The sequence below is a fragment of the Pleurodeles waltl genome, chromosome 9 (assembly GCF_031143425.1).
Source record: "Pleurodeles waltl isolate 20211129_DDA chromosome 9, aPleWal1.hap1.20221129, whole genome shotgun sequence".
NCBI classification, from domain to species: domain Eukaryota; kingdom Metazoa; phylum Chordata; class Amphibia; order Caudata; family Salamandridae; genus Pleurodeles; species Pleurodeles waltl.
Genome location: NC_090448.1, coordinates 555,835,308 through 555,862,351, shown reverse-complemented (window position 1 = coordinate 555,862,351; position 27,044 = coordinate 555,835,308). Strand labels below are relative to the sequence as shown.

Genomic DNA, 27,044 nt, shown 5'->3' with positions numbered 1-27,044 from the left:
GTATTCTGTCTGTTTTTGCGCGAGTCACCTCTTGGTACTGATTTGTCTTCTGCCTTAAGAATTAAAAAAGAATGTATTGAGGCAAATTAAACTTTAGTATAGTGTAGACATTTTTTTTCTGTCTGTTTGTCTTCGTAAGCCTTGCCCGCAGTATTACCTCATGACTTAGTGTAAAACAACTGTTGACTCTTTGGTAGTATTCGCCATATTTTGTTCAAGTGGAAGTTTTGAAATATGCTGATATTTTGAAGTGGCATTGGATAAGGTTTTGAAGTTGAAGAATTTCACTCCCTACTTTTGGAAGTTTGGAGCGAAACCATTCCGTATAGAACAAAAACGTAATTCCCATCCCTCTTGATTCTATTTTCAGGCACCTAAATTTAAAACTGAAAATATATTTTTAGTCATCTGTATATATATTAGGTAGTTCATTTTTTCTTTGGTAATATACAAAAGCTTTTTTTTCTTCTCAAAGTCTTTCTTTATATAAAGAAACGAGGATAGAGTACAGCCCACACTCGGTACGCAGGTGCTGATGACCTATATTTGCGACCTGTGCATCTTTTACTCTCCATTTTTGTTCTGGCAGTGCTTTCCATGTTATAGGAAGTAAAACAGTCCAGTACGCTGCTTACTTTGTGGGCTGTCATAGATCTTTTTTTCATCTAAACACTACATCTCAGTCTTTTGGAAGAAGTCACGAAACAATCTTTGTTTCACTTATAACCTTTCAGTAGTTCTTTAATTGTTGTTCCAAAACTGGACTTGTCACACATCACGAAACCTTCCCACGTGCTTAGTTGGATTTATGCCTAAACCTTAAGCTTTGTGACAGTTCAGTTCTAATCTCTTATCATCTGAGACCATTTGTTGAAGTTGGCCAGTATCTGTCAAGAACAGCTTGTTAATTGAAAAATGGGTGGGCACATTCCAAGGTGAAAAATAGAATAGGACACGGCAAAAACACCTTCTTTAGCATGGTCAGAAGGTGCAACCCGACAAAATAGTTTGTAATAGTTTCAAATTTTAGGTAGTGCTTGTTTAGTATTTTCGACAGAGGTTTGGTATTATATTTCCTGTGACTATTGTTTCCTGCCTTTGTAGCCATGTGTCTGCAGTACAAAAAATCCTGCCTCATTTCCTGTTGTACAATTGATTAAGTCCAGGTGGTGCAAAATGTTATAGTTCACGACTTCTGCTGGGACGTGCTTTCCTTATCCTTGACAAAGTCCTTTCCGACATACAGAACTGCTCCTGTTCTTACACCTGACTAATTAGGTGATCGTATTACCTTCATAGTCCGGCATTATAATCAGTGTTGTGTTCTACTAAAGCTTATAATGTAATATGGATTTGTAGAGCTGAAATGTTTTCGGTCGTGATGGTATCTAGGCACTGAGTAAGTGAGGGTTCTGCAAGTAGGATCAGTTGAAGAGCTAGGTTTTCAGTTTGTTGCAGAAATCCATTAGTGACGTAACTGTGCTGGGGGAGGTCCTTCCTGGATTTTGCCACCAGGTAAGAGAAAGTCCTACTTCCTGTCTTGCTTCTATGGATACGGGTGTGTGTGTGGGCGAGCACAAATGATGCAGAGCAGAGGTTCCTGGTTGGTTGGTGGAAGTGAAGACCCGTGGTTGATGTAGATGGGACCCTGGTTGTGAAGTGCCTTGTAGGCGTGGGTGAGCAACTTGAACTGGCAGTGTTTCTGAATGGAGACCCAGTGTCGTTTAAAGATACTAATAAGTTATTTTATGTGGTGCCTTCTAAAACAGAGCAACTATAAATGCAAACAGTCATTAAAAAATAGTCTAGAGCTTGAATTTGGTACAAGCAAAAACAATGAAGTGATGCCATTCATCGTGGTATATTAAGATTTATATCTGTTTTACACAGGTTCAAATAATGTTTCCAGAGACTGCTAAGCTATCTGATCACCTTTGGACATGTTAATTCACTTTGTAGTTTTGGCGATGGAGACCCACGGAAGTTCAGGCTTCGATAGTGCTAATCATTTTTTTGGCAATTTGTTACAGTCATTTTGGTTCTAATTGATTGAAAAAATGTTCCCTGGAAATGGTACCAGCATATGTGTTATATTCACAAACGAGACCTGATGGCAGAAGGGATGGACTAGGCCACAAGAACATCCTGTCTTCTTGCTTACTTTCCAGCAGACCTTTTCATATTAGACCAGCGGGAACATCCCCTTTTGCTAATAGGCATTGCCCATGCAGACGCAGAAGCCAGTGGGAGCACATTTACATGTAGAGGCTTTACAGGCCTGTGCGTGTAAATGATTTTAATTGCATTTCTAATCGTAAATTTGGAGTAGAAATGAAATTTATTACTTAATTGTTAAAGGCCCGCATGAGCGGTGGCATACCAGTGCCTACAATGATAGCAGGAAACTTTTTTTGTAGAGGCCTCAGTGCTGTCCCTCATCGAGTTTACTAGTAGGCTCAGGGGAAATTCATGTAATTCCATTTTCACAAAGTACACAGAATGTCCACAAAAATTACACAAAATTACGTGTTATTACGCCACATGCTAGTCTGGCATTTTGCACTATTTTTCTTTTTTAGTGGGAAATGTTTCCTAGCATCCATTTTACATGCGATCGCAAATATTGTTCCAAAATATAGTGCAAAATCACATATGACATGATCAAAAAGTGCACACATTTGGTTTGTTCGTGTTCTTAGGCTCCTGAGATGATATTTATGCTCTAACAAAATATCAGTAATATGACGTGGCATAGTGGTGTAATCTTGGGCATTTCGCTTAATAGTAGTAACACAACATGCCAGAAATTAAGCTATATTACACTGACATAAACAACATTTTGCCTGGGCCTTATTACATTCTCATCTTCATTTCAGTTTATAAGCTCCTTTAATTCTGAATCTTTGCATTTTCTTTATTATTCATACACAATGTACCTAGTTCACCAAGTTGTGACACACCTCAGCATTGTTATTATTTATCTGGAATTCATTCTTCTGCTATGTTGTAAAGGAACTTTGGATTTTAAGGTGTTTTTTTAATGTTTTTATTTTTATTTTTTATTTCAGTTTGTACCTCCTTTATCTTGTGCAGCTTTCATTAATTATCATCTTGGTTCAGTCTCCCAGAACAAGTCAGTAAGTTGCGAAGCAATTTTCCCCTCATTTCAGCACGGTACATAACAGTGGTAACTCTTAGAATTTGTTGCAGTAAGTATATATACAAACACTGAACATTCAGGCACAAACTCAAAAATAGTTGCAATAAAGATGAAGCGACACAGTGCTCCGTGTGAGCGAACATGTGATCCACACATAGCAGTGTCTTTCACATTGTAAGTGAAAGTAGATACATTAACATATTTGGGACTGCGAGGAAAAACCTTTGAATGGTGGCACAATATGTTGGTCTTGTAAGTCCTCTGTATTATCAGTGGCAAGTCAGTTGCTTCAGTGTTAATTAGGATATAGTGTAATGAAAGCTTCCCTGGGAATGCATCCCCTCCCCCCAATTGCTTACATTGGCTTTTAGGTCTGTAAATCACATTTTCTTGCTTTCTTTTTTCTGCCTTTGTTTTAGGCCATTCAGCTTGAGTTTGTCCCTTCCTTTGCCCAAACCTTTTTACAGTATCCTTCCAAGAGTTCCCTTTCTGTAAAAAGGCCTTTAAATCTTGTTCTTATCTTGTCACATTTGCTGTGCATTCTGAGACCAAGGTCAAGTGTCAGGCTTTGTCTTCCAAAGGAACTTGGTGTTTACTTTTCTTCTCTGACTTAAAAGTTAGAGGATTTATGTGACAATCATGCTGGCTACTAGGGATAATTCTGAAATGTAGTGGAAACACATATTTTAATGCCATCAAAACATATCAATGCACTAGGTGATGACATGCCCACAAATCATAAACAGTAAAACTGTATGTTTATGCAAACGTAATGGTCATTCCGGTTGAAGATCTGTTGTTTGTAATGTTAATTCGCTACACACCATGCATAATCCTCTTTAACCCACTCCACTCTCTCAGCTCCATTCCATGCCACTGCACTCTCCTCTGCACCATTCACACTACACCACTCCACACTGCATCACTGTACTTGTCATCATTCCATTCTACGCCACTTCAGTCTGCACCTCTCCACTCTGCATCAGTCTACGCCAGTGCACTCTACCTCACTCTGTCCTATTATGCACCTCTCCACTCAATGCCACTCCACCCTGCCACTCTACTTCTCAACCCTGCACTCTGTGCCACTGCACTCTATACCATTGTACTCCTCTCTGTACCTCTCCACTCTATGCCAAATGCACTCTGCTATCCGCTCTATGCCACTCCAATCTACACTGCACTCTTCACCACTGCACTCTACGGTGCATCCCTCGTACATCATTCCACTCTATGCCACTTAACTGTACTCTCCAACACCCTACTCCACTGCACTCTCCGCCAGTGCACTGATCGACAGTCAACTCTGCAACACTGTACTCTGCCACTGAACTCTGCCATTCTACTTTGTGCCACTGCAGTCTACTCTGCACCACTTTTGTCTACACCACTCTGTGACACTGCATTCTATGCCACTACATTCTATGCCACTCTACTCTTCATCACTCCACACCACTCCACTCTAATCTACACTGCACTCTACAACACTGCACTGTCAATGCACTCTACACCGCTTTACTCAAAACCAATATACTCTGTGCCACTTCATTTTATGCCACTATACACTACTCTGCGCCACTGCACTTTGGCCATTGCACTCTACTCCACTAATTCTACCCCACTCTATTCTACTCTGCATCACTTTACTCTACGCCACTGCACTCTAAGTCACTCTAATCTGCACCACTGTACTCTGACATTCTCTTCTGCAGCGCTGCTCTCTCCTCCACTGAACTCTGTGCCATTCTACTTTGCGCCACTGCACTCTGACTCTATGCGAGTGCACCACTCTACTCCATGCCACTCTTATCTACTGTGCACCACTGCGTTCTGTGCCGCTTCACTCTAGACTGCTGTACTCTACTCTGCACCACTCTACTCGCTGCCAATGCACTCTATTTCACTGTGCACCATGGCACTTTTCTCCACTGTACTCTGCACACCTTCCACTCTACCATGCACCAATCCACTCCACCCTACAGAACTTCACTCTACGCCACTTCAACTACTCTAAAACAATGTACTCTGTACCACTATTCTGTATGCTGCAGCACTCTACACCACTCTACTCCATGCCACTGTACTCTAAACCACTGCACTCTACCCAATGTGCTCTACAGTACTTTACTCAAAACCAGTGCCCTGTACGCCACTGCACTCTACGCCAACTAATCTGCATGACTGCACTGTACGCCACTATACTCGACTCTGCAACTCTCCACACCACTGCACACTGCCCCACTCTAACCCATTACGCTGTTCATCACTGCACTCTGTGCCATTCTGATTTACTGTATGATACTGTCCTCTGCAGCACTCTACTCTGCAACACCTTTTTCTGTGCCACTGCAGTCTGTGCCAATGGACTCTACAGCAGCAGACTCTAAGGAACTCTACTGTACAAGACTGCGCTGTCTACCATTGAACTCTACGCCTCTGCACTCTACTCTACACCATTTCATTTTACATCACTGCACTCTATTTTACCCTATTCTAGTCTGCTCCACTGTAGTGTACACCACTGCTCTCTAAAGTGCTCTTCTCTGCAACATTCTAATCTGTGCCACTGCACTCTAAGACACTCTATTCTGGAAGACTGCACTCTCCGGCACTGAACTCTACGCTACTCTGCACCACTGCACTCTATGCCACTGCTCTCTAGTCTGCACCACTCATCTCTACGCCAATACACTGTATGCCACTGTAATCTACACTGCACTCTGCATCACTCTACACCTTTGCACTCCATCCTGCACCACACCCCTTGACCGTGCAACACTTCACTCTACTCTGAAGCAATCTACTCTATGCTGCTGCACTCTATACAACTCTACCCTACGCCACTCCACTCTATGCTGATGCAATCTGTGCTGCGCCACTCTGCTCTTCTCTGCTCCACCGAACACTAAGCCACTCTATCCTACGCCACTGCACTCTATGCCAATACAATCTACACCACTTTACTCAAAGTCAATGTACTCTAAGCCACTGCACTCTATGCCAATCTACTCTGCACCACTGGACTTTATGCCACTTCACTCTAGGCCTCTCTACTCCACTCTACAACACTGCACTTTGACTCTCTACTTTATTAAACTCTACTCCACCTGACACTCTTCCCCATTCCATGCCCCTCCACTCTGCGACTTGATTCTACTCTACAACGCTATATGCAGCTCATTCTGTACCATTCTAAGCCGCTTTACTCCTCTCAATTATACAACACACTGTTCCACTCTATTTCTCCACTCTGTGCTTGTCTGCCACTTCTCTCTGACACTCCACTCTATGCCACTCCACTCTACAACAATCTACTTCACTCTACATGACACCCTCTACGCCACTCCACAACACTCTTTTCCACTCTGCTTCACTCTACTGTACTCTATGCTTTCCATGGCACTCCACGCTACTCAGCTCTACTCACACCACGACTCTCTAGGCCACTCCATAACACCCCACTTTACTGTACGACACTCTATTTTACAACACTACACAACACTCTCCTATACGCCAATAACTTTTAGCCATGCTGAATAGCTGCCATACTGGTGTACATCATGGCTAAAACATATTGTCAAAGCTGATAGCTCTCGCATAGGCGAGACCTATTGGTTTTTCCAATGCTTGTTTGGTTTGCTGTCTAGTCCTATTATGTAACCTCATTTCAGCGTTGTACAAAAATCTGCACAAGTTTGCGTTGTGATTCAACGTAGTTGAGAGTGCTGAAAAAACTTCACATTTCAGTCGTTTTGTCTGCTTTTCTCTTGCACATCTCACATATACAAAACGTTACTAGTAGAAGCACAAGGCAGTATGTGGGAGCAAGGTGAAAAGAACAACCTTGTCAAACCATATTATAGTGTTAGTCGGCTTTAATGCTGCAAGCGAGGTTCCCACGGAGGTCAGCGGCTCTGTATTTTTGCCTCATATTTTTGCCAGGATAAGCAGATTGGTGATCTGCTGAATGCCAATGTGCAAGCAGTAGATACATCAACTTGCGTTCCTGCCGTTGTTAGAAGGATGGATTGCTTTAGAGTATCGACGAGGACTGCTCGCTCGAATTGCTGAAGAAGCAAACCACGCATGAAGCTAAAAATACTCCAAGGTACCGCAGCCACAGCCCGAGGAATAACGGTTGTGCAAAACTGTTCTAATTAGCGAAGGCCAGAAGGATGCTGTTGATTAGAAACCCGTTCCTGACCTTTGACACACATGGTATTTGTTCCTGTCTCTAATCAGTGATTTCCAAGGACAGGTTTGACTCTTCTTTCGATGTTATTTGAGTCATTTTTTGATAGAGTTCCTACTGTTTGGAGGGACCGGTTCTTTGTTGGCAGAAAGCACAGGGAAAGGGACTTTGAGCACTTGCTTCATTCAGAAGAAAGACTGCAGCCCTAGTGTATTGTTACTGTGCAGTCTTTGTCTTTTGACTAATAGCCATAATAGTGCCCATTGAAATGCATACAGTGTTTGCAGAGAAACGAAGGTTTTGAGCTTTTAGCCACGTAGTTGCCCTTTTAGGTCGAGCCTACTAGGCAGCGCAACAGCCTGGTTGAAAACGACCTATTTTCAGTTTACCATGATCTTACAGTGTGCTTAAAGCCAACCTACTGTAATTGGCTTTATCATAGCTCATATTCAGTGGATTTTCTTGTCCATCTTGGGTTTGTCACCCCTGCAGTGTAGCATCTTTACCATCCTTTTGGTTGACTTACTTGAGTCCTTCCACAGTTCACTTTTAGGTGACTATTTTTAGGGTCAAGCCTGCATCGCATGTGCATGCGTATCACTAGCAAGACGCTTTAGGAATTAGAAAAGGGCTCGGAGCCCCGTCCACCTCACGTCAGTGTCTTTCATTGGTTTGTGGGCTTGCCTGTTAGAATCTGCTTGCTTTGATTAGTGGAAGGCACGCATACGTCATGCCTTTTCCGGTGGTTAGCCCTCCTCGAGCGCAGCGACCAAGTACAGAAAACATGCGAGGCTCGCTGTTTTCTGTCTGGTTTGTGGACTACTTTTTCTCTATTTTCACAATGCGATCTCGCTTGACAGAAGTTGAGCGCTTTGCATAATATCGACCCTGTTACACAGTTAATTGCACTTTTGCCGGTTACGTACATAATTGCACTTTTGCTGATAGGTTTCATTAAGATGAACTGTAGAAGCGCGATCGCGCTGTTGTTGTGTGTTTTTTATTTTTTTTTACGTGGCAAGAAAAATCCGGTTGGGAGTTTACAACTGGTAATAGCTGTAACTCGAACAAATGCGAGACCCTAGTGCATTGCAAATGCGTGTTTTCTTTTTGGTTAGGCACCCCATAAGAGTGCATGCGTTTTCTTGCTCTCTACCCCCTCTTTCTTCTTAGAATTTCTGCTCTGTGGGCTCTCCATCTTGCTGTTACTAGATCTCTCCTGGTAATTCCCTCGTTCCTCTCCGCAGACAATCCCCAGGGAGGGACTGTTCAACCCAGCGCCATTTACATTATTTATGGATGCTCTTTGCCAGCCGGCGAAAAGCTATGAGCGTCCCACAGAATGTTTTACAGTCTCTAGTCACAAATGTAGCAGGAACACCTTTTGCTTTCCAGCATCACACTGATTTCTTACTAAACAGGCATGTATGTGGCTTTTAGCATTGAAGTAATTAATTGAACACTTAACCTGGGTTAAAATTTAAATAGCAGCTGACTAATCGTAGTCATTTTACATTGCTCTTTTGATGGAAATTACAAAAAAAATGATAGCATTATGCCCATTTAGGTAATTATGAGTAGTTTGGCAAAACAAATCCTACGGCAGAAGAACAGGAACAACTAATTTGATGAGCGTAAGTGTCTGCCGGCTGCTGCTGTTTGTATTCTATTACATTTAGCGCTATTTTATTAAAGCCTAATGCATCCTTTGGTCCATTTGCGATGCGCGGTTGCATTTTGTGCAAAGAAAAGATTACTCAATGCTACGTTTTGCTCCTCACGTAATCCTGAGTACTTTTAAACTAATTTCACTTAATTATGCTACAGGAAATTACACACGTTACACCAACTCCTTATGGACGTGTAAACCCTCAGCAAAACATGCGAGGCAGAAAAAAAGGACCGATTAAAGCTGACAGACCCCACTTCTAAAAGAACAGCTAATATGTAGCCATTGCAGCCACAATTTAAGAATTGACCTTTTAGTAAGAATCATTGCCAGCGCTGCAGCTTTCAGTTCGGTAACTTGTGATTTTTGTTCCCCTTTTGACCAGTTTTGCTTCATCCACTAACATTTGCTTTCTTGTGCTAAAAAACTCAATTGCACAGGGGCATATTCGAGAGTGTTTTTTTTTTTTTTTCTTTTTAATTACTGAAAGTTCTTCTGTTTTAGCTGCTGGTATTGCGAGATCTCTGAGCGGAGTTCAGTATGGTGCAACAGCCCTCCCTCTTACATTGAACAGAAAACAGATATTGCTTAGCGCCCCCAAGATGTGGGGTCCTCGAGACCACCTAAGTGCTCTGCGACTTTTGCATAATCCATGAGGCTTGCATCATTCATTGTCTCAGTGTTACCTACCCTGCAACTATAAATCCACCCCGAGCATTGGCCTTGCAAATTCGTGTTAATTTGAAATAGGGTTTTACCACAAATCTGCCATCAATGCCATTTGTGAAGAGTTGGCAGCGGTGACTATCTGCAAGGGCCTTTCATGAAGAGGAGAAATTACATTCAGGGCCGAATGACCACCAACACCAAGCACAGCAGCACCTCTGTGTTTTTTCTTTTTTTTTTTTTTTTTTAATTCCATGAACTGCTGTAGCTCAGTAGCATGATAAACGTGTTGTTATAATGTACATATTCAGACAGCACGCCGTGTTTGTGCGCCCGGGCAAAGTTTTACCACAAGGTTCTATAGATCACACTGGGAGTACGATTTATGGCTCATCACCAGGTAGGTGCTACCTTCCTTTTTGTAATTTTAGTTCTCATGGATTAATCCAGTGTGCCTTTTTGAGGAACCCCCAAGTCCAAATGCTGCTTAGACTGCTGCAACTTGTAGTGAGCAATGCATTTTTTTCTGTCAGTACAAAGAAAATCTCTCAAATTTCATGTAACGAATGTGCAATCCATCTTGCTTTTTACAGTCAACAAGTTTACAAACTCTGATAAACACTGATAAGTATATTGACTGTCTAAGCAAAAATAATTGACCATTTTTTATTTTGAATGTGTCTTTTAATGTATCTCCAAATTCCTGTTTGGCAGTTTGAGCACCAATCACAGTTGTTGTACTGTAGCCCATTTTCGTCCCTATTATTTGTTAATGATGTACTCTAAAGATGCAATTCTGAAGTATGTTTTTGTTTTTGTGGTGTACTTTCACACCAATTGTTTATTTTAGCAGTCGCCAGCTGAAACTTTATGGCCCTATGCAACATCGATAGAATCTGGTCATCGATGAGTACATTTTGCACTCAGGCAGAGTTATAATGTGACATTACACATTTGTTTAAGTCATAGAATGTAGTTTACCTTGTTATTATGCAATTCATGTAGAATGTTTTCACTGTGTCACTAGAAACAAGCTGTACCCGGCTGATGAGCCCATAACTAGGGTGAAACTGGTCCTGGGTTGCTTGTGTTCCAGTTCATGGAAGACCTGTCCTGGCACTTCTGGCTGCCCCTTTCCCGTGAGGAGCAGAGTCAAGACTGATTTGCATAAGGCTTGGTTCAAAGTGAGGTGGCGCAGTGATGGGTTGGATGCAAGCGATTGCCAGTAAATAGACAAATTGCAAGCATTCCTCCCACCACCTTTTGTGGTTTTCATATTAACTGTTTTCGTCAATTAAAATATGAACTGGACAAACTCCAATGCTAGCCTGTATAAAAAATAAAGGTGCCCTCTAAGCTGCTAGGGTGGCTAAATGAGCTGGTTGAGTACCTCTGACAAAATGAGGGTGTTTTTCAGGTCCTGAATGTAATCCCATAAATGCAGGCTCAGTCGTCCATGCATCTGAAGCCTGTACATTGGGTACCATTAATTGGGTAATGCTAACTACTGTTATCTAGTGCAAGTGTAGTATGAATCACTATTTAAAACAGTTTATTATTACAGTTGTTCAAATTATTATTCCTGCAATCCCTATGTAAAACCCAGTCTCTAATGTCCTAATTATCATCAAGTTGGGATTTCTATAGTTATCTCTAACAATAAAATGAGGTAGCTGCCCTACTACAATAACTTATTGCAGTGGAGTTGTGATGTAAAGCTTCCTGCTGCCTGACCAAGCAGCTACAATTAACTGATGGGCTTCTTAACAGTAAATTAAAAACCAAATCACATCTGTGTCACATGCCAAATGCCTGGTGATGCATGTACATCATTATGCTGGGGCCGCTGCATGGTCATATGTGTGCATGTATGATAACAAACATTGTGCTTTCTTAGGTTTGGGTTTTGACATCAGAGCTGTAATAGAGCCCTACTGCTAACGATATACAAAGAGTGGACTTCGGGTGCACCCCTGTTAAAATGAGGTCTTTGGTTGACAGTCGGGTTACCCCCTGTTCAAGCAAGGATCCTCACTCTAGACAGGGTAAAAGAGAATCATCCTAAGCTAACCCCTGCTTACCCCCTTAGTAGCTTGGCAGAGCAGTAGGCTTAACTTCAGAGTTCTAGGTGTAAAGTATTTGTACCAACACACACAGTAACTTAATGAAAACACTACAAAATGACACAACACCAGTTTAGTAAAATAGGAACTATTTATATAAACAAAACAAGACCAAAACAACAAAAATCCGACATACACAAGTCAAGTTATGAATTTTTAAAGATTAAACTCAAAAATAGCGCTTAGAAACACAAAATGCTTCAATGAGGTGTTAACACGACGTTGTGACGGAGTTGTTCCCAACAAGCCGACACCAGCGGCGCCGAACACGGAGTCGCGTAGACCCCCAAGTATAGTACCTTTGGTGAAGAGTGAAATCAAGTTGATGCGCGAAGTAGGGGATCGCAGCGTCTGCAAAACGTTGAATCCACGCACTTTGAGCGGAGTCGGTCACGACGTGGTGCGGCGACTTCCACGGATTCCCGGACTTCAGCGGGGCTGCAGCGGCGTCGGGCCTGCGAAGGTCGTCGCGTTCCAGCGAAGATCACGGAGTCTGTTGCAGGCGGCGTCACCAGATTCAGCAGCGGCGTCAGTCCGAAGTCGATTTCCTTGGATTTCCACCAGCTTTCCTTTCAAGGGCCCAGGGACTGGATAGGGCACCACTTGTCAGAGCAGGAGTCTCTCGAGAGACTCCAGGTGCTGGCAGAGAGAAGTCTTTGCTGTCCCTGAGACTTCAAACAACAGGAGGCAAGCTCTAAATCAAGCCCTTTGGGATTTCTTCACAAGATGGAAGGCGCACAAAAGTCCAGTCTTTGCCCTCTTACTCTGGCAGAAGCAGCAACTGCAGGATAGCTCCACAAAGCACAGTCACAGGCAGGGCAGCACTTCTCTTCAGTTCTTCTCCAGGCTGAGGTTCCTCTTGTTTCCAGAAGTGTTCTAAAGTCTTTGGTTTTGGCTGCCCTTCTTATATCCAGTTTCTCCTTTGAAGTAGGCCTACTTCAAAGTAAAGTCACTTTTGAATGTGAAATCCTGCCTTTCCCAGGCCAGGCCCCAGACACTCACCAGGGGGTCGGAGACGGCATTGTGTGAGGACAGGCACAGCCCTTTCAGGTGTAAGTGACCACTCCTTCCCCTCCCTCCTAGCACAGATGGCTCATCAGGAAATGCAGACTACACCTCAACTCGCTTTGTGTCACTGTCTAGTGTGAGGTGCAACAAGCCCAACTGTCAAACTGACCGAGACAGGGAATCCACAAACAGGCAGAGTGACAGAAATGGTATAAGCAAGAAAATGCTCACTTTCTAAAAGTGGCATTTTCAAACACACAATCTTAAAATCAACTTTACTAAAAGATGTATTTTTAAATTGTGAGCTCAGAGTCCCCAAACTCCACACGTCCATCCGCTCCCAAAGGGAATCTACACTTTAATCAGATTCAAAGGTAGCTCCCATGTTAACCTATGAGAGGGACCGGCCTTGCAACAGTGAAAAACGGATTTAGCATTATTTCACTGTCAGGACATATAAAACACATTACTATATGTCCCACCTTAACCATACACTGCACCCTACCCTTGGGGCTACCTAGGGTCTACCTTAGGGGTGCCTTACATGTAAGTAAAGGGAAGGTTTAGGCTTGGCAAGTGGGTACACTTGCCAAGTCGAATTTACAGTTAAAACTGCACACACAGACACTACAGTGGCAGGTCTTAAACATGATTACAGAGCTACTTATGTGGGTGGCACAACCAGTGCTGCAGGGCCACTAGTAGCATTTGATTTACAGGCCCTGGCACCTCGTGCACTTTACTAGGGACTTACTAGTAAATCAAATATGCCAGTCATGGATAAACCAATCACATACAACTTACACAGAGAGCATATGCGCTTTAGCACTGGTTAGCAGTGGTAAAGTGCTCAGAGTTCAAAAGCCAACAGCAACAGGTCAGAAAAAATAGGAGGCAGGAGGCACAAAGATTGGGGATGACCCCACATAAGCAAAAAAGTCCAACAACCCCTTTCGGCCACTGACATTCTTCACCCAACAACCTCTCTCAGCTATTGGTTGGAAACTCTGTCAGTCACTTCTTGAGTCAGCCTAGTGGAGTACTCATCTGTCACATACGTTTATTGAATGTTTGGGCTTGTCTATCTACCTGTACTTCAGTGTGCTGTTGTTGTGTGTGTTAGGACATTCAATTCCGATCTGTTCATTTTGCCAATGCTTGTTGTATTTTACGGATGCTGTTCGGCATAAGCAAGCAAATATTGCTGAACAGCACCAGCAAAAACCTTTGGCAAAGTCAAATGTTCGGGTAATGCAATTGAAAGCCATGACCTATTAGCTGTGTCAGTGCTTGTTGCTTAAGCGCACCTGGAGTGCATGTGTTATCCAGCTGTATCCTTTGTGTGCTTTTTCCTGCCCAGGCCACCAATTGGTGTTGCTCTCTCTCATGCTTATGCTTCTCTCCAAGGTAAAATGTATCAACAAATTGTTTTTACTACCAAGCCTCAAATCTACGCAGTTGATTATGTGGAAATGGGGACATCACACAGTTTTAGGTCCATTAAAGCGCATGTGTTTTCCAGATGTCTCTCTCGTGTGCTTCTCCTTCACCAAATACCTGCCCCTAATGCTCCATATTTTTGTCTCTATCGTGTTGCAAGCTTTCTTGTTTGCTTCTCCCCTGCCTGGCTCAATAAACAAGCTCTATTCTTCCCCCTCACTCTGTCTGCTTCTCTCCACCCCATGTTGTTCTCCTTTAGGTGCTCCTTTATCCCACCCTTGCACACTCCCTATTACTTTCATGCTCTTCTGTTGCTTTTCCTACTGCTCTATTGCATCCCAAGGCCATCCCTTTTAAAAAAAAAAAACATTTTATTTGTTTATTTATTTATTTATTAATCTATGGGAAGGCCAGGCAACAAATTGCCTGGCCTCTCCACATTACAAAGAAAGTGCTTTTGTGCTGCTTCTTAATTTTGTTTTTATTTACTGATCCATCACAGATCCATATTAAAAAAAATTGACACCCACAACATTTTGTAGATGGACAGGCTGTATAGCATCATCATAACACATTGATGAGCCGCTGGGTTCCAAAGGCGAAACCTATTGGGTTTGCCACTGCTTGTTTGTATATATTGTGATGCCTTCACAATCTGTAGTGAGACCAAATCCACCTTGGTAAATAAATTGGAGGTGGTGCCCTACCTTTCTGCTCTCATCTTGCTTGTTCTTTAGGTAGCTTTTAACTGGTAGATTATCTGGTACAGGTTGAATGCCATCGAAGACAGATGGGATATCAAAGGGCTTCTTTAAACTAATTGTTTTTGCATCATATGTTCCATAATGAGATCCCTTTAGGATTCTTCACCCACAGTCCTGAATAGCTTATACCAGCTGTGCTACACAAAGCCATCAAATAAAAAAGAGAAGGAAAACAATTGGTTCCTTGAAGATAACCTTTCAAAATGAAATGCAGCAGCATCATTGAATACTTGAGATGCAGTGGCCCAATTCACGATTGCAAATTGAATTGGTATGGTGACAGATTTTGAGGTCCGGTAACCTATACAGGGAATGCAACTTGGAAACTGTTCTAGTTTTCCCTTTACTCTCACCTCCACTCCATCCAGCAGTCACCTAATAAACTACACCCACAAGAAAATTGAAAGAATGTAACATTGGCCTTATCCACAACCATTGTTTTTGCTTCTAAATGTGAGGTATGACCATCCTTGTGAGTTTATTGCCAAATCATCAAGATTTTAGTTTCCTTCAAAAATATAATTCCACAAAAAGGCATATGTAACATGAAAATAGTCATCCTTGACTGCCAAGCACGTATACCTCTGATCACTAACCTTTTCATTGTATTGCTGTTTACAGGCAAGGTCACGCAAAACAAAAACATTCTATCAACATCTCAAAGAAATGGGCACATTGTTGAACTAATTGCCTTTTTGTAATTCTTAATGTCTCAAAGCCAAAGAAAATTAGTAGATCCAAAAGCACAGTTGACCAAGATGCTGAAATACTTTACACCTTTCTGAACCAATTTCATGTTGAATCTGACTAAATAAACTTTTGTTTTGTCATAGGGCCCATAATTATAATTGCTTAATAATTTCAATTTCCTGAGTTCACTTTGTAACCGGGAAACTGTGAGGAGACTATGAGACCCTATTTATAGAGCCATCAAATCCTGGTGGACCTTTTCAGATTCAGCAAAGGACAGGTGTTTGTATTCCCTGGGCTCCTCTCATGCTGCCCAAAGGCTTGAGGATGGAAGAGTGATGAGAAGGGAGTGAAAGGTTGGTCAACTTGAGAGAAGGGCTGTGGGAAATATCGGACTTTGAAAGACCTGTCAAGGCTTGTTCATATGTCTACAGTCCATAGAGAAATTATTTGGAGGAAGCCATACTTGCCTCTTTCTTCTTCTTTTTAAAATTTTTATTTTTATTTATTTTTCACTTTTCTTTATTGAGCGGAGCTAGGTTACTACAAGTTGAGAGCTCATAGCATTGACATGTTGTAGAACATTGAGCATAACCAGAAGTACAAATCGTCAGGAGACCCAGGGGAGTTAGGGCATGGGGTGTGGATGAAGTCCTGCGGGAAAGACTTTCACAGTTAGGGCGGTTCACGGGTTCCAAGGTGAGTATGTGAGAAAAGTCCCACCTTTCTCTAGGACAGCTGGAATGGAGAGTGGGTTGGAATGATACACGTCCCCTGAAGTATGGGCAGGGGCGAGTGGGGGATCAGGCACTGAGAGGGATCAGTCTTTGGGTCATCAAAAAAGGGAGGGGGTGATGTGTAGGAAGTCCATGACTTGTCTCTTTCTAATTCTAAAGCTTCATCCAGTTGGTATAAGCCCTCCTAGATGGAAGGTCTTTGATTCTGGTTATATGGTTCAATGCCAGCGGTCTCTCATAGCACCACACTTGAAAAGTGAGGTGCTAAGAGACACTGGATAGTCTTCCAGTTTGTCATATTTGGAGAACTCAGTAGTCTTTCCATTGACATAATGATAACATAGGTGTCTAGGAGTCCAAAAGTAATGTCTCTGTGCTGCAGTCTGGTGCCCAGTGCTAAAAATGTCTCTCTCTTAATGTTAGTTTTATGTGACTAGTCAACTAAGATATGAATAGCCTGACCATTAAACAGGAATGGTTCTCAATTTTTCTTCATCGTTTGGAGCATGGTGCATGTATGTCGGTGAGGCAGCAGACTGGCTTATATAGGACAGGAGCGGCAGAGTTTATTTGTTCATGCCGTGGAATCCTATGCACCCTCTGGAATTTAAACATATTCAAAAGATGCAGGTTCAACTGAAAAAAGGTGGGATTCTGCAGGAAAGTTACCATATCAGCCGTTTCGGCTTGTTTAGAAATAAAGTAGCCATGGATATGGTCCTGCTATGTGCATTCTTCCAGATCTATAACTTTGCTGGAATGGAGATATAGCCTTTAAAAAGCAAATGTTTTATGTCTTTTGTTTACTTCATTAAGCCTCCTTTCTGTAGTGTCCAGACACTTTGTATGTAGAGGCAACTTCCTATTCTGTTATTACTTTGGAGGACGTCTCAGTCAGTTTAAAGTATTTTGTGAACATCTTGAATTTAGTCACCAGCGTTCCCTTTATTATGACATTGAATGTTAATTTCTTGCATCTTCAACTGGGTTTGGAGAGACTGTTGCTTTGTTCCCGTCAGGGCTTCAGAAGAGCGCAATTGTAGAACAGTTTTCATCAAAAGCATGACAATTGTTGTGTGCGAGAGCCGTTAAGTAGTTATCACACTGGTTATGTATACAGTCACTCCATACGAAGTACAAAGGAATTCACCCTTCAGCATCTTTGGTAATTGTGGATTTAGACTAGTAACTCTTGTGTTTTCTCAGAGCTCTTGTACCTGTATGTAGTGCACCAGCATAAGAACAGTTAATAAAAATGAAAGCAAGTCTGAATCAACAGGTTTCATAGTAGAGGTGAATGTTAGGTTGGCAAAAGTTATAATGGCCCCAACCACTTGTGCTATTTTAAAATGTAATAATTGTTTAAATTAATATTAAATACTGCCTATTTATTTTGTCTGCACTCCTGCTTAAAGTTTGTTATAAACTGTTTTTGATGCACTTTAAGCCAGTCTTTGTGCAGTCATGCGGAATGAAGCGGGCCAGTGGATACGGCAGGCTGACCTACTGACCGATGCTGTATACTGTGGTGGGCGGAAGCAAAATGTGAATGACAATGTAACAAACCAATGGATGAAGCCTACTGACCAAAAGCCCTTCTATGTATGTATTCTGTGACGGGTTTTTTCCGGAACAGCAATTGCCTGGCAAGAAGCTAAAGCTGCCTGCGGTTGGGGTGCTTGGTTAGGTCCTGATTTTTGTTTTTGTAGTCACCTTTTCAAATAATAGTAAAATGTTTGGCCCTAAAAAAAATCACTTAAAACATCCGCATAATCCAACAGCATAATTGAATGCTTTTCAAATTAAGAAAATGAATTGTAATCATAAGGCAGTCACATTTCAGGGAATGGTATATTTCATTTTTCTTTGTATTAGGTTTGTAGCATATTTTTGGGATTAAGAAATGCACCAGCTTGCTAATGCCAGACCACTCGTCTTTGCCAATGTTTCTTTACTTTGCTTATACCTTTCACAAGGACCATCCCTAGAGGTAGGCAGGAACTTCCCACTTCAGCAAAAAATTAGATGGCGGGTTGAGGCATTATTCTTTCTTATATTTTATCTGGGGTACCACTTTCTACTGTTCACTTATTAAAACTGATAGCCAATCTATAAAGGTGCAATGTTAAAATGTGTTATCTAAAAATGATTGAAAGTTCACCATTTTAAACCTGACATAGGTTTTTTTCTTCAATCTGCACAATAATGTTTTGAGTCGGTGAAGAAACCTGCCATAAAATGCACACTCTTTCTGGTGAAGCTTTTTACTGAAAAGGCAGTAATACCTTTGTGTTTTCTTTGCTTTGGTATTGCACAAGATTCTTTGAACCAATTGAGTATTGTCACCTTGCTTCCATTCTTGGAATATATAAACCACTGCCCACAAACTTTGATCAAAACAATTTGGCATCAGCCTAGCTAAACAGTAAATGGGTGGTGATTTTTGCGCAGTATGTGAATAATCAACAAGAGAAACAAGCTGCAAAAGATTGTTACACTCAACATTTTCAATGCTTCCTTTTCATTTTTTGTGTGGAGCCTTAAGCCATTATGGAGAAGTGAGGGGTTGAAAGAGGAACCAGGAGGGTGACAGGCTGCTGTCAGTAAAAAGAGGACCTGATCACCATAAAAGGAAGTTTATGAATTCTAAGAGACACCTAATAGGTTTTGATGTTTGAAATAAAAGCCTTAATCGCTTTACTGGTGGGTAGAAATAACCTACTATCACTGTTTCGTGATGGTCAGTGCTTGCATGTCCTAAGGAGAGCCAACCAATATCCTTAATACCAAGTTCAAGATTCTTTTTGGATTAGTCCCTGACATTAGAACATTCATGTAGTATTTTCACAAGTCCATCTGTGCTCAAATCTGTAAAATGTGAGATTTATGGAATGTTTTCTAACTATCTCTCTTATTCACTAGTTAACCTACACAGTGTTAAAACAAGAAATATTTTCTAATTAGATGTCAGTAACTTCATATAACACACTGATTACACCAACTGTCCTTTAATGTATAAGATGGGAAGCCTTCTCGTTTTAGTCATGTTTATTTTCTTGTAGATTTTTTAGAATCTGAGATTTTCAATTCTACATATATATATATATTGCTCCACATCTTTGACTTAAACTTATGTATAAATTACTCGTTATTTTCCCCAAATGCTGGACATGAATGTTTTTCTTCATACAATATGCCAGTGGTTAAATGAGTTGTAATTGAAACTCGTTCTTCTACTCAGCTGCGTGAATGTGAAATACATTAGTTGAAGATTAGGTTTGGATTCCCTTTCCTGAGACACTCTGTATCCCCCCACAGAATTGTCCTTACCTCATTCTTGAGTAGAACAGAGAAAAAGTTAAATATCTAACTTTGGATGCAAATCTAACTTTGGGACCCGTCCTTCCAGATTACTGAAAAGCAGGCCCACTGCTGACTGCTTGAATTTTCACCTGTGAAAGACAGATTTGATTAGTTGTTTGGAGTTTTGTTTTCCATATGTGGCATGTGATTGTCTTCTGACTATACCAGTGTATAATTGCTTCCTCCCACTTACGCCATGACTCACTTTCTTCTTCTTTGTTCAGGTTGTATATTCCTGTTGTGTGCCTGGAGTAACACATACGATAATGTGAATATGAGGTGCAGGGCCCTTCCAGGTCACTTCATACCTCAGATACCAAACATTTTAAATGCCTATTCTGTTCTTCAGGTGTCCAGTGCCACTGCTAGAAAAGCTTCTCAGTTAAACCCCCATCCCAACCTAAGAGCCAGTAGTAATAAGTGTAGTTGAACATATTTAAAGGGAGGGATGTTTGTGTACCCGCAATCCTTTAAGGTGCTACTGAGCCATACACATCTGGAGGTGGCCACCTTTGACACAAATGTGCCAGCACAATTCCCTTGAGCAACACAAAAGGATGATGGAAGGAGTGCTGAAACTTTTCAAACACTCTCCCCCAGTCACAGATCTGAGTTTAATCCATCATTCTTTTGCTCACCATGCCACCCCAGTTAGGACCTGGCCGTATGCAAATCAGTTTGGACCCTGTTCCCCATGGGAACAGTCCAGCCCGAACTGCCAGGCCTGTGCCTCCCTCGCCTGGAAACAAGCATCATGGGACTGGTATCAGAGCGTTACCCTTCATCAGCCAGGCTAGCTTGAATCCAGTGGCACAGTGAGCATGGGACCGTTAGACCTGACATTAATAGGCATGTTTTGTTTAAACAAAAAACTTTAGTCTCAAAAAGTGTGTACTTGGTAAATAATTTTGGCGTGAAATTGATTCCATGCCAGTACACTTTATCAGGAATGGACAGGCCGGACACAAATTTCAGAGAATACCGGATGGATATGTGGAAATAGGCATAGCCAAGTTTAGCACGTCACACCAGACTACTTCCCTTGTGCAGAAATAGCCTCCAAGCAGCCTCCTTGCCAGTTTATTTTAAGAACTGTATCATAGACCTAGTGTAGGTTAATTTGTGCTTGCCTTTAATTGACAACTTGTAAATTACCATCTGGTCCTTACTGGCTTTTTGTTCCACTCTTCTAACATGGTCTGTGTATCTTTCATCAGACAGAATTGTACTTTAATTTATTTAGATTTAAGATGACAAGTAGGAGCTAGAACAACCACTTGCAAGCCATTTTTAATCCGAGTGATGGCTGTTCTCCCAGGAGAGTCACGATCCACAGGTGCTTACAGTAATTGGCAGTTGTCGTTTGTGCATAAATAGTCCTGAATAGGAGACTAGCTAATGCATATGAGCTGTTTCAACAACATCCAAGCTCTTTAACTTTTTCTTTAGGGTCTGTGAAGCCATAGACGTAAGAGACTGTAATCTGCCGTTTGTAGTAGTAGAGGACATGGCCTTGAGTCTGGCATGAGTATGAGTATGAGTAATATGGTGGTACACGTTGAGACCACACAGCTGATTTGGTTCCTTTCAAGTATCAGGCCAGATGTCCAAAGAAGCATGCACAGTACACATGTGACACCTCTAAGGAAGGTGTGCTAGATCTGTGTAAATTTACTTTTGGTACATAACTTTGCCTTCTGACCCATTTGAGAACATTGTTTTTTTTTCTGTAAGTTTCTATGTCTTCTTGCCCTGGAGGAACAGGCAAAAACATCCTCCCTGGTGCTAGAGACGTTGGGTGCCATTTCTACTGTCAAGAGGGATCTTTGTGTAAACTCTTTAAGGAGTGAGAAAAACCTATTTAGGGTGCAACAAAGTCACATTTATTGCCTCTTTGTTTTCTTCCCTTTATTTTCCTTCACTACATCTTACTTTGCCTTATACCTCTGATCACCTTGTCAGTCTTTGTACATTACCAATGTCTTTGTTAGAACACCCCCCACCCCTGGCATGAGCGCTACCAGTGCCCATCTGTGTCCAGAAGGTACTGATCAGAGATTGAGGTAGAGCCTTGGAAAGAAGTAGCTCGCTCTAAGATAGAGTGCTGCATCAGAAGGGTGGAGCCAGACACCTGAGTCTTTAGTGCTGAACGAAGAGGCACAGAGGAAAAGGAAACCTCCTAGGAATCCAGGCTTTCTCTTTAGACTTCACAGCCCCCTGACTTTGTCCGTTCTGCCGCTTTGTCCATATGGCATCATGGAAAAATACTTTCACATTAATAACACCTTTAAACAAAGGAGGTGATAACACTGGAGGAAAACATTTTTTGTATTTAATCTTTTGTGTAGTTGTTTTACTATTCCTCTTGTTACTGCACAGACGTTGGGTTAAGAAATGTGAATGCGAATTAGGTTGATTGAATCAGTACACAGACATAAACTTTACTAATGACTGGCAGTTTGGAATCCTTTTGATGTAAGAAGACCAGTCTTGAAGTATGTGAAGTACCCATGATACGTAGTCTTGTCTGATTTTCTTTAAGGGTGCTGTGATGTATTTTGATTGCTTTCAACACAGGTTAACATTTGTGTAAGTTCATGATACTTTGCTTTACCTGTGTGTCTCTGTGAATGGAAATTGGAAATTTAAGTGATACCTTCTGCTGTATATCTGAATAGTGGCTGAATGTAAGCTTGTATTATTTTTTAGCGGCCTCGAAACAGAATATCTGATGGCTGGCTTTGCACTGTTTCTGCTTTGTTTTGTCAAAAAATTACCATGACCAGAATTCTTACCCTGGATATTCTACAAATTTCAAATGTCAAAAGGTTACTAACGTGCTTGACACATCATGCAGTCCAAAAAATCCAATAAATACTGAATTTGTGCATTGATGGTAAGCATTGATAAATTCAGAAAGTTTCCTGTTTCATTTTGCGGTCCTAGATCTGATGGTCTTTTTACCTTCACTCTTGATGGTCAAGTAAATGTGCCTTGCATGTTACTCAGAAAAATAGGTACTTGAACATAGTGCACCACTTCACTGTTTCGGGAGATGTTCTTTTAAGTAGCTGCCTGTTGGACTTGTCCTCTACTGTTAGACCCTCCAAGCAATTTCAGGTGTTTACCCTACAAAAATGATATTCTTACTCTACTATGTTCCATTTACGTTTATGGTAAATCATGCTTGTCTCATTGTGGCTAAATGTATTTATGCTTTTTGCCTTGCCTATGTTTTCTTAAACACTTTTTCTAACTGTTGTTTTCAGAGGATCGTCCAAAGTGGAAGAAGCATGTGAAATGTATGCTAGAGCTGCCAACATGTTTAAAATGGCAAAGAATTGGAGCGGTATGTAATAAGCCTCTGTTCTACCATAGTTGCCACAGAGCTCATTTGGAAATATCCGTCTTTGTCACTAAACTTCTTTTTCACATGAAATTGTTCTATTTGTGGTTAAAGACATATTCGCATTTTGATATAGAAGGTTGCCATTCAAATGTATTCATCTCCTATGTATGTGCTTGCTGAATGGTAGAATGTTAATTTCTCTAATTTATATAGGATCATTATTTGTGCTATAAATGCTAAAATTGTATAATGTCTGCTGTAAATCTCTGTCTGGTGCATTGAATGTGATTATCACGCATGTCAATGAAATTTACAACAAATTCTAACGTTGGGGGTTTTGTTTATTTTTGCAATTTAAAGAGACTAAAAATCTACACTGACCTCAATGGCAAGCTACTTCTGTGGGTCTAGCACACACCTATTTGTGGTAAAACATTGTTGTTCCGATAGTCAAGTCTGGTCTGGGATCATCACTTAAGTTCGTGAACATCTCCTTGTAAGACCATGGAAAACGTCCGCTAGAGAAGCATTTTTTAACATGTGTATTTATAACTGAAACAGATGTCTTTGTGACATAGAGGTGAAGGCAGAATGTCGCTCTGCTTTTAAGCCTGGAATTAGCCATACCTTTTAATTTTACTACAATTATGTGTATGATATACTTATTCATTAGAGATTTCAGACAGTTATTTATCTATTGGTCTGTGGGTATGTCAGTCACATTTTTCTTCTGCCCACTACAGAATACAGCAATGAGGCAGTGGGTCAGCCTACTACAGTCACTGGCTAGCTTCTTTATGAGAGATAGCTTACACCTTTTTAGAGAGAGCTCAGCCAGACACAAAGTAGTTCCTTTCAAGGCCAGTGATTGTTGTTATTCTGTTAGTGTTGCCTTTCCGATCTGTGTTTCGATCCTGATGTGATCGCACTGCTATTTCTACCATATCTTTATGTTGTTTTTGATGTAGCACTGGACAGAATTTACTGGTTCCTGTCTTCTTATAATGCTGTTGTAAGTTTCCTTTTGGAGAGTCCATTTTATTTTTATTTGCCGGCCGCTATTTCACAGCATACCAGACTTTGTCCATTTGAAACTGTTCTATAAGTTGTCATATTTTTAGTATGCACACAATCAAGTGCAACTCTTTCTTTGCACATCTATCTGTCAATCTCCCTCTCTGTGCAACCCTCTCTATTTAGATTTTCGACCTTCTCTGTTTTTTCAACCCTTGCTTGTATTTTCAACCGTCTTTGTAGCTTTGGCTATCTTTGCAACCCTCTCTACCCATCTGTCTCTGTAACCCTCTCTATCTGTGAAACCCTCTTCTATTTACCTCTCTTTGAAACCTTCCATTTTTTTTTAGCTATCTTTGGAACATTCTTCTATTTATTTATAATAAATATTTACCAATTCATTATAAAAAAAGAATGCATGATACTGGCTGCCAATTACAGACCTATTGGAGCCCGGATAGAACTGTCCTTTCCCCTTCTTTTTCTGGTAGAAGGACACTCTTCAAACCTAATTCTGCCATTTCTATTAGTAATTAAAAAATTGAAAATGTTTCAAAACAATTTTAGTTGTGATGCTGTGCTTTTTAATCGCTATTCTGACTTTGGAATTATGGCATAAAATACTGAAAGTGAAAGAGTCCATTGTTCAGTGATTTTCACAATGGAGTGTCAAAACTGAAAGTTGAAGTGTGCAGTGTTCAGGGATTCTCACAATGGAGTGTATTAAGTTGAACTGTATTCAATGACACACAAAAAACTACATTTAGCTTTAAAGTATGTATTTTTCAATTTTGTAGCAATTTCAAAAGTAAAATGTTAAAAATTTCACAAAAAACATTTTAAAATGATAAAATGAAATGGAGACGGATGTCTATAAATAGGAATAAGTGTGTGTATGTATTTGTGTGTGTGTGTGTATGATGAATACATGTATGCATAAAGGTATAAAGGAAAGGGGCATATAAACCATATAATTATATATGATGAATACACGTATGCATAGAGATATAAAGGAAAGGAGTATATAAGACATATAATGAAAGGAGATTTAGAGGGTGTGGAAAATATACTTTCAAAAAACATAATAAAATAATATAAATAATGTAAAAACAAAAAATATGTATGTAAAGTAAGGGGGGTCCCCAAATGAACACACATATTCACTAAAACAAAAACATCTATGCATGTTTAATTTTATTATGACATATATAATGTTATATAAAATGGGGGTTTTGGGCTTTTAGGGTTTGTTTACCCGCCAAAAACATAAATAATAAACTCTATTGAGAGATAGGTATGCAGTTTAAAAAATTAAATTATATGAGACATTTTTGAAAATATTTTGGTCAAAATAAAATTCTACATAGCAAAATGTTACTGTAAACGAGGGTTTTGAAGTCATATTTGTTTGCAAAAGATGTTTTGCAAAATAATGTGACATGGAATTGTAGCTTCTTCTGATTAGTTGAATTAAAAGGAGTCAAAATGAAAGAAAATATGCCAGAATTCATAAAGTCATATTGTTTAGTTGTAAATAAATATTTGGAAAAAAAAAAAAAAATGTTAATATTAAAGTGTTCCAGGACCCCGAACAGAGGCAGAGTGATGTTTCTATCACAGAGTCCTAAGATTACCAGCAGGTAACATTTACATCTAGAATTACATAGTGATGTAGTAGTTTGTATTCTAACACGTGTTTTTCTCTGTTGATGAAATGTTTGCATTGGACGCTGGATTGTACCTCACCTTTACATTTTTATCCCACCTTTAGATCAAACTGCTTATGTTTCATTTAAGAAAATGATTCAATTTAACTGATGTAACTCTACTGGTGTTGGGAATTTAGTTGATTGGGAAACCTGTAAATGTGTGATGAAAATCTACATAGTCGTTGTCCCTATAGAACTTTTGATAACCGTGCACATGCTTTGTTATACACATTGGGCTAACGGTGTTCTGCATTTGTCATTTTATGCTCTAGCGGCTGGGAATGCCTTCTGCCAAGCAGCACAACTTCATCTTCAGGTGCAGAGCAAGCATGACGCTGCAACTAACTTTGTGGATGCTGGAAATGCCTTCAAGAAAGCTGACCCTCAAGGTAAAATGGAAGTTTTAGGGTAGAAGGAAGTAAATAATTGACTGAGGAGAGCGAATCGAGGAAGTGAAAGCATATCTGTTTTGTATTCTCCCCCTCCACACACACCCACCTACAGAAGTAATCATGCGAGTGGTCGATGCAAATACACAATATTATAAATGGTTAATTTTCTGCCGCTTTAATACGTTTAATTTAGTCTATCTATCCAACGGTTTAAGTCATTTGACATTAGCATTGGCTACTTGTTCTACAGGAATTGAAATATGTCAAATGACTTTGGGACAAGTTAGTGGGATATTCAGGATGAGAGTGTTTGCGTCACGCTACCAACAGACTACAAATAATTATTTTTGCTATTTTTAGATTTCTGTTGTTTTCAGATTATTCTAAAATGCCGGCTTGTTTTGTGTCTGGCTGTTTTTCTTATTTGTAGATTTGTGAAGGCTGTTTGCGAAACTGTTGCGTAAAGTGGCACCATATCATATAAGGCTTCAAGTGTGGTTAATCTGCTTCCACTGCAAGCTAAATGTAAAATTAATTCTGTACTGAATTCTCATCTGCTGCCATCTACGACTAGCGCATCTCACAGAACACATCTCTGACCTTTTCTACTCCATATAGCCCATGTTCCTATTCTATTATCAATTCCCATGATAAAACCACAGTGCATTTCAGGGCAGACTTTAGCTCTTGTGGTGCCGGATGCTGTAATCTTTGTTGATGCCCTCTTCCACGGATACCCTCCATACCACCATTCATAGGGTCCTCCTT

General features: G+C 40.6%; 1 protein-coding gene across 2 annotated transcripts in view; it reads left to right on the top strand.

Moving 5' to 3' along the window:
* The window catches only part of NAPA (NSF attachment protein alpha), a 177,913-nt gene that overhangs the window by 10,881 nt on the left and 139,988 nt on the right, over positions 1–27,044 (top strand). For both annotated transcript variants that reach the window (XM_069207500.1, XM_069207501.1), the window contains exons 2-3: positions 23,082–23,161; positions 26,157–26,273. In XM_069207500.1, coding sequence (XP_069063601.1) covers positions 23,082–23,161; positions 26,157–26,273 — 197 coding nt within the window. The remainder of the gene's footprint in view (positions 1–23,081; positions 23,162–26,156; positions 26,274–27,044) is intronic.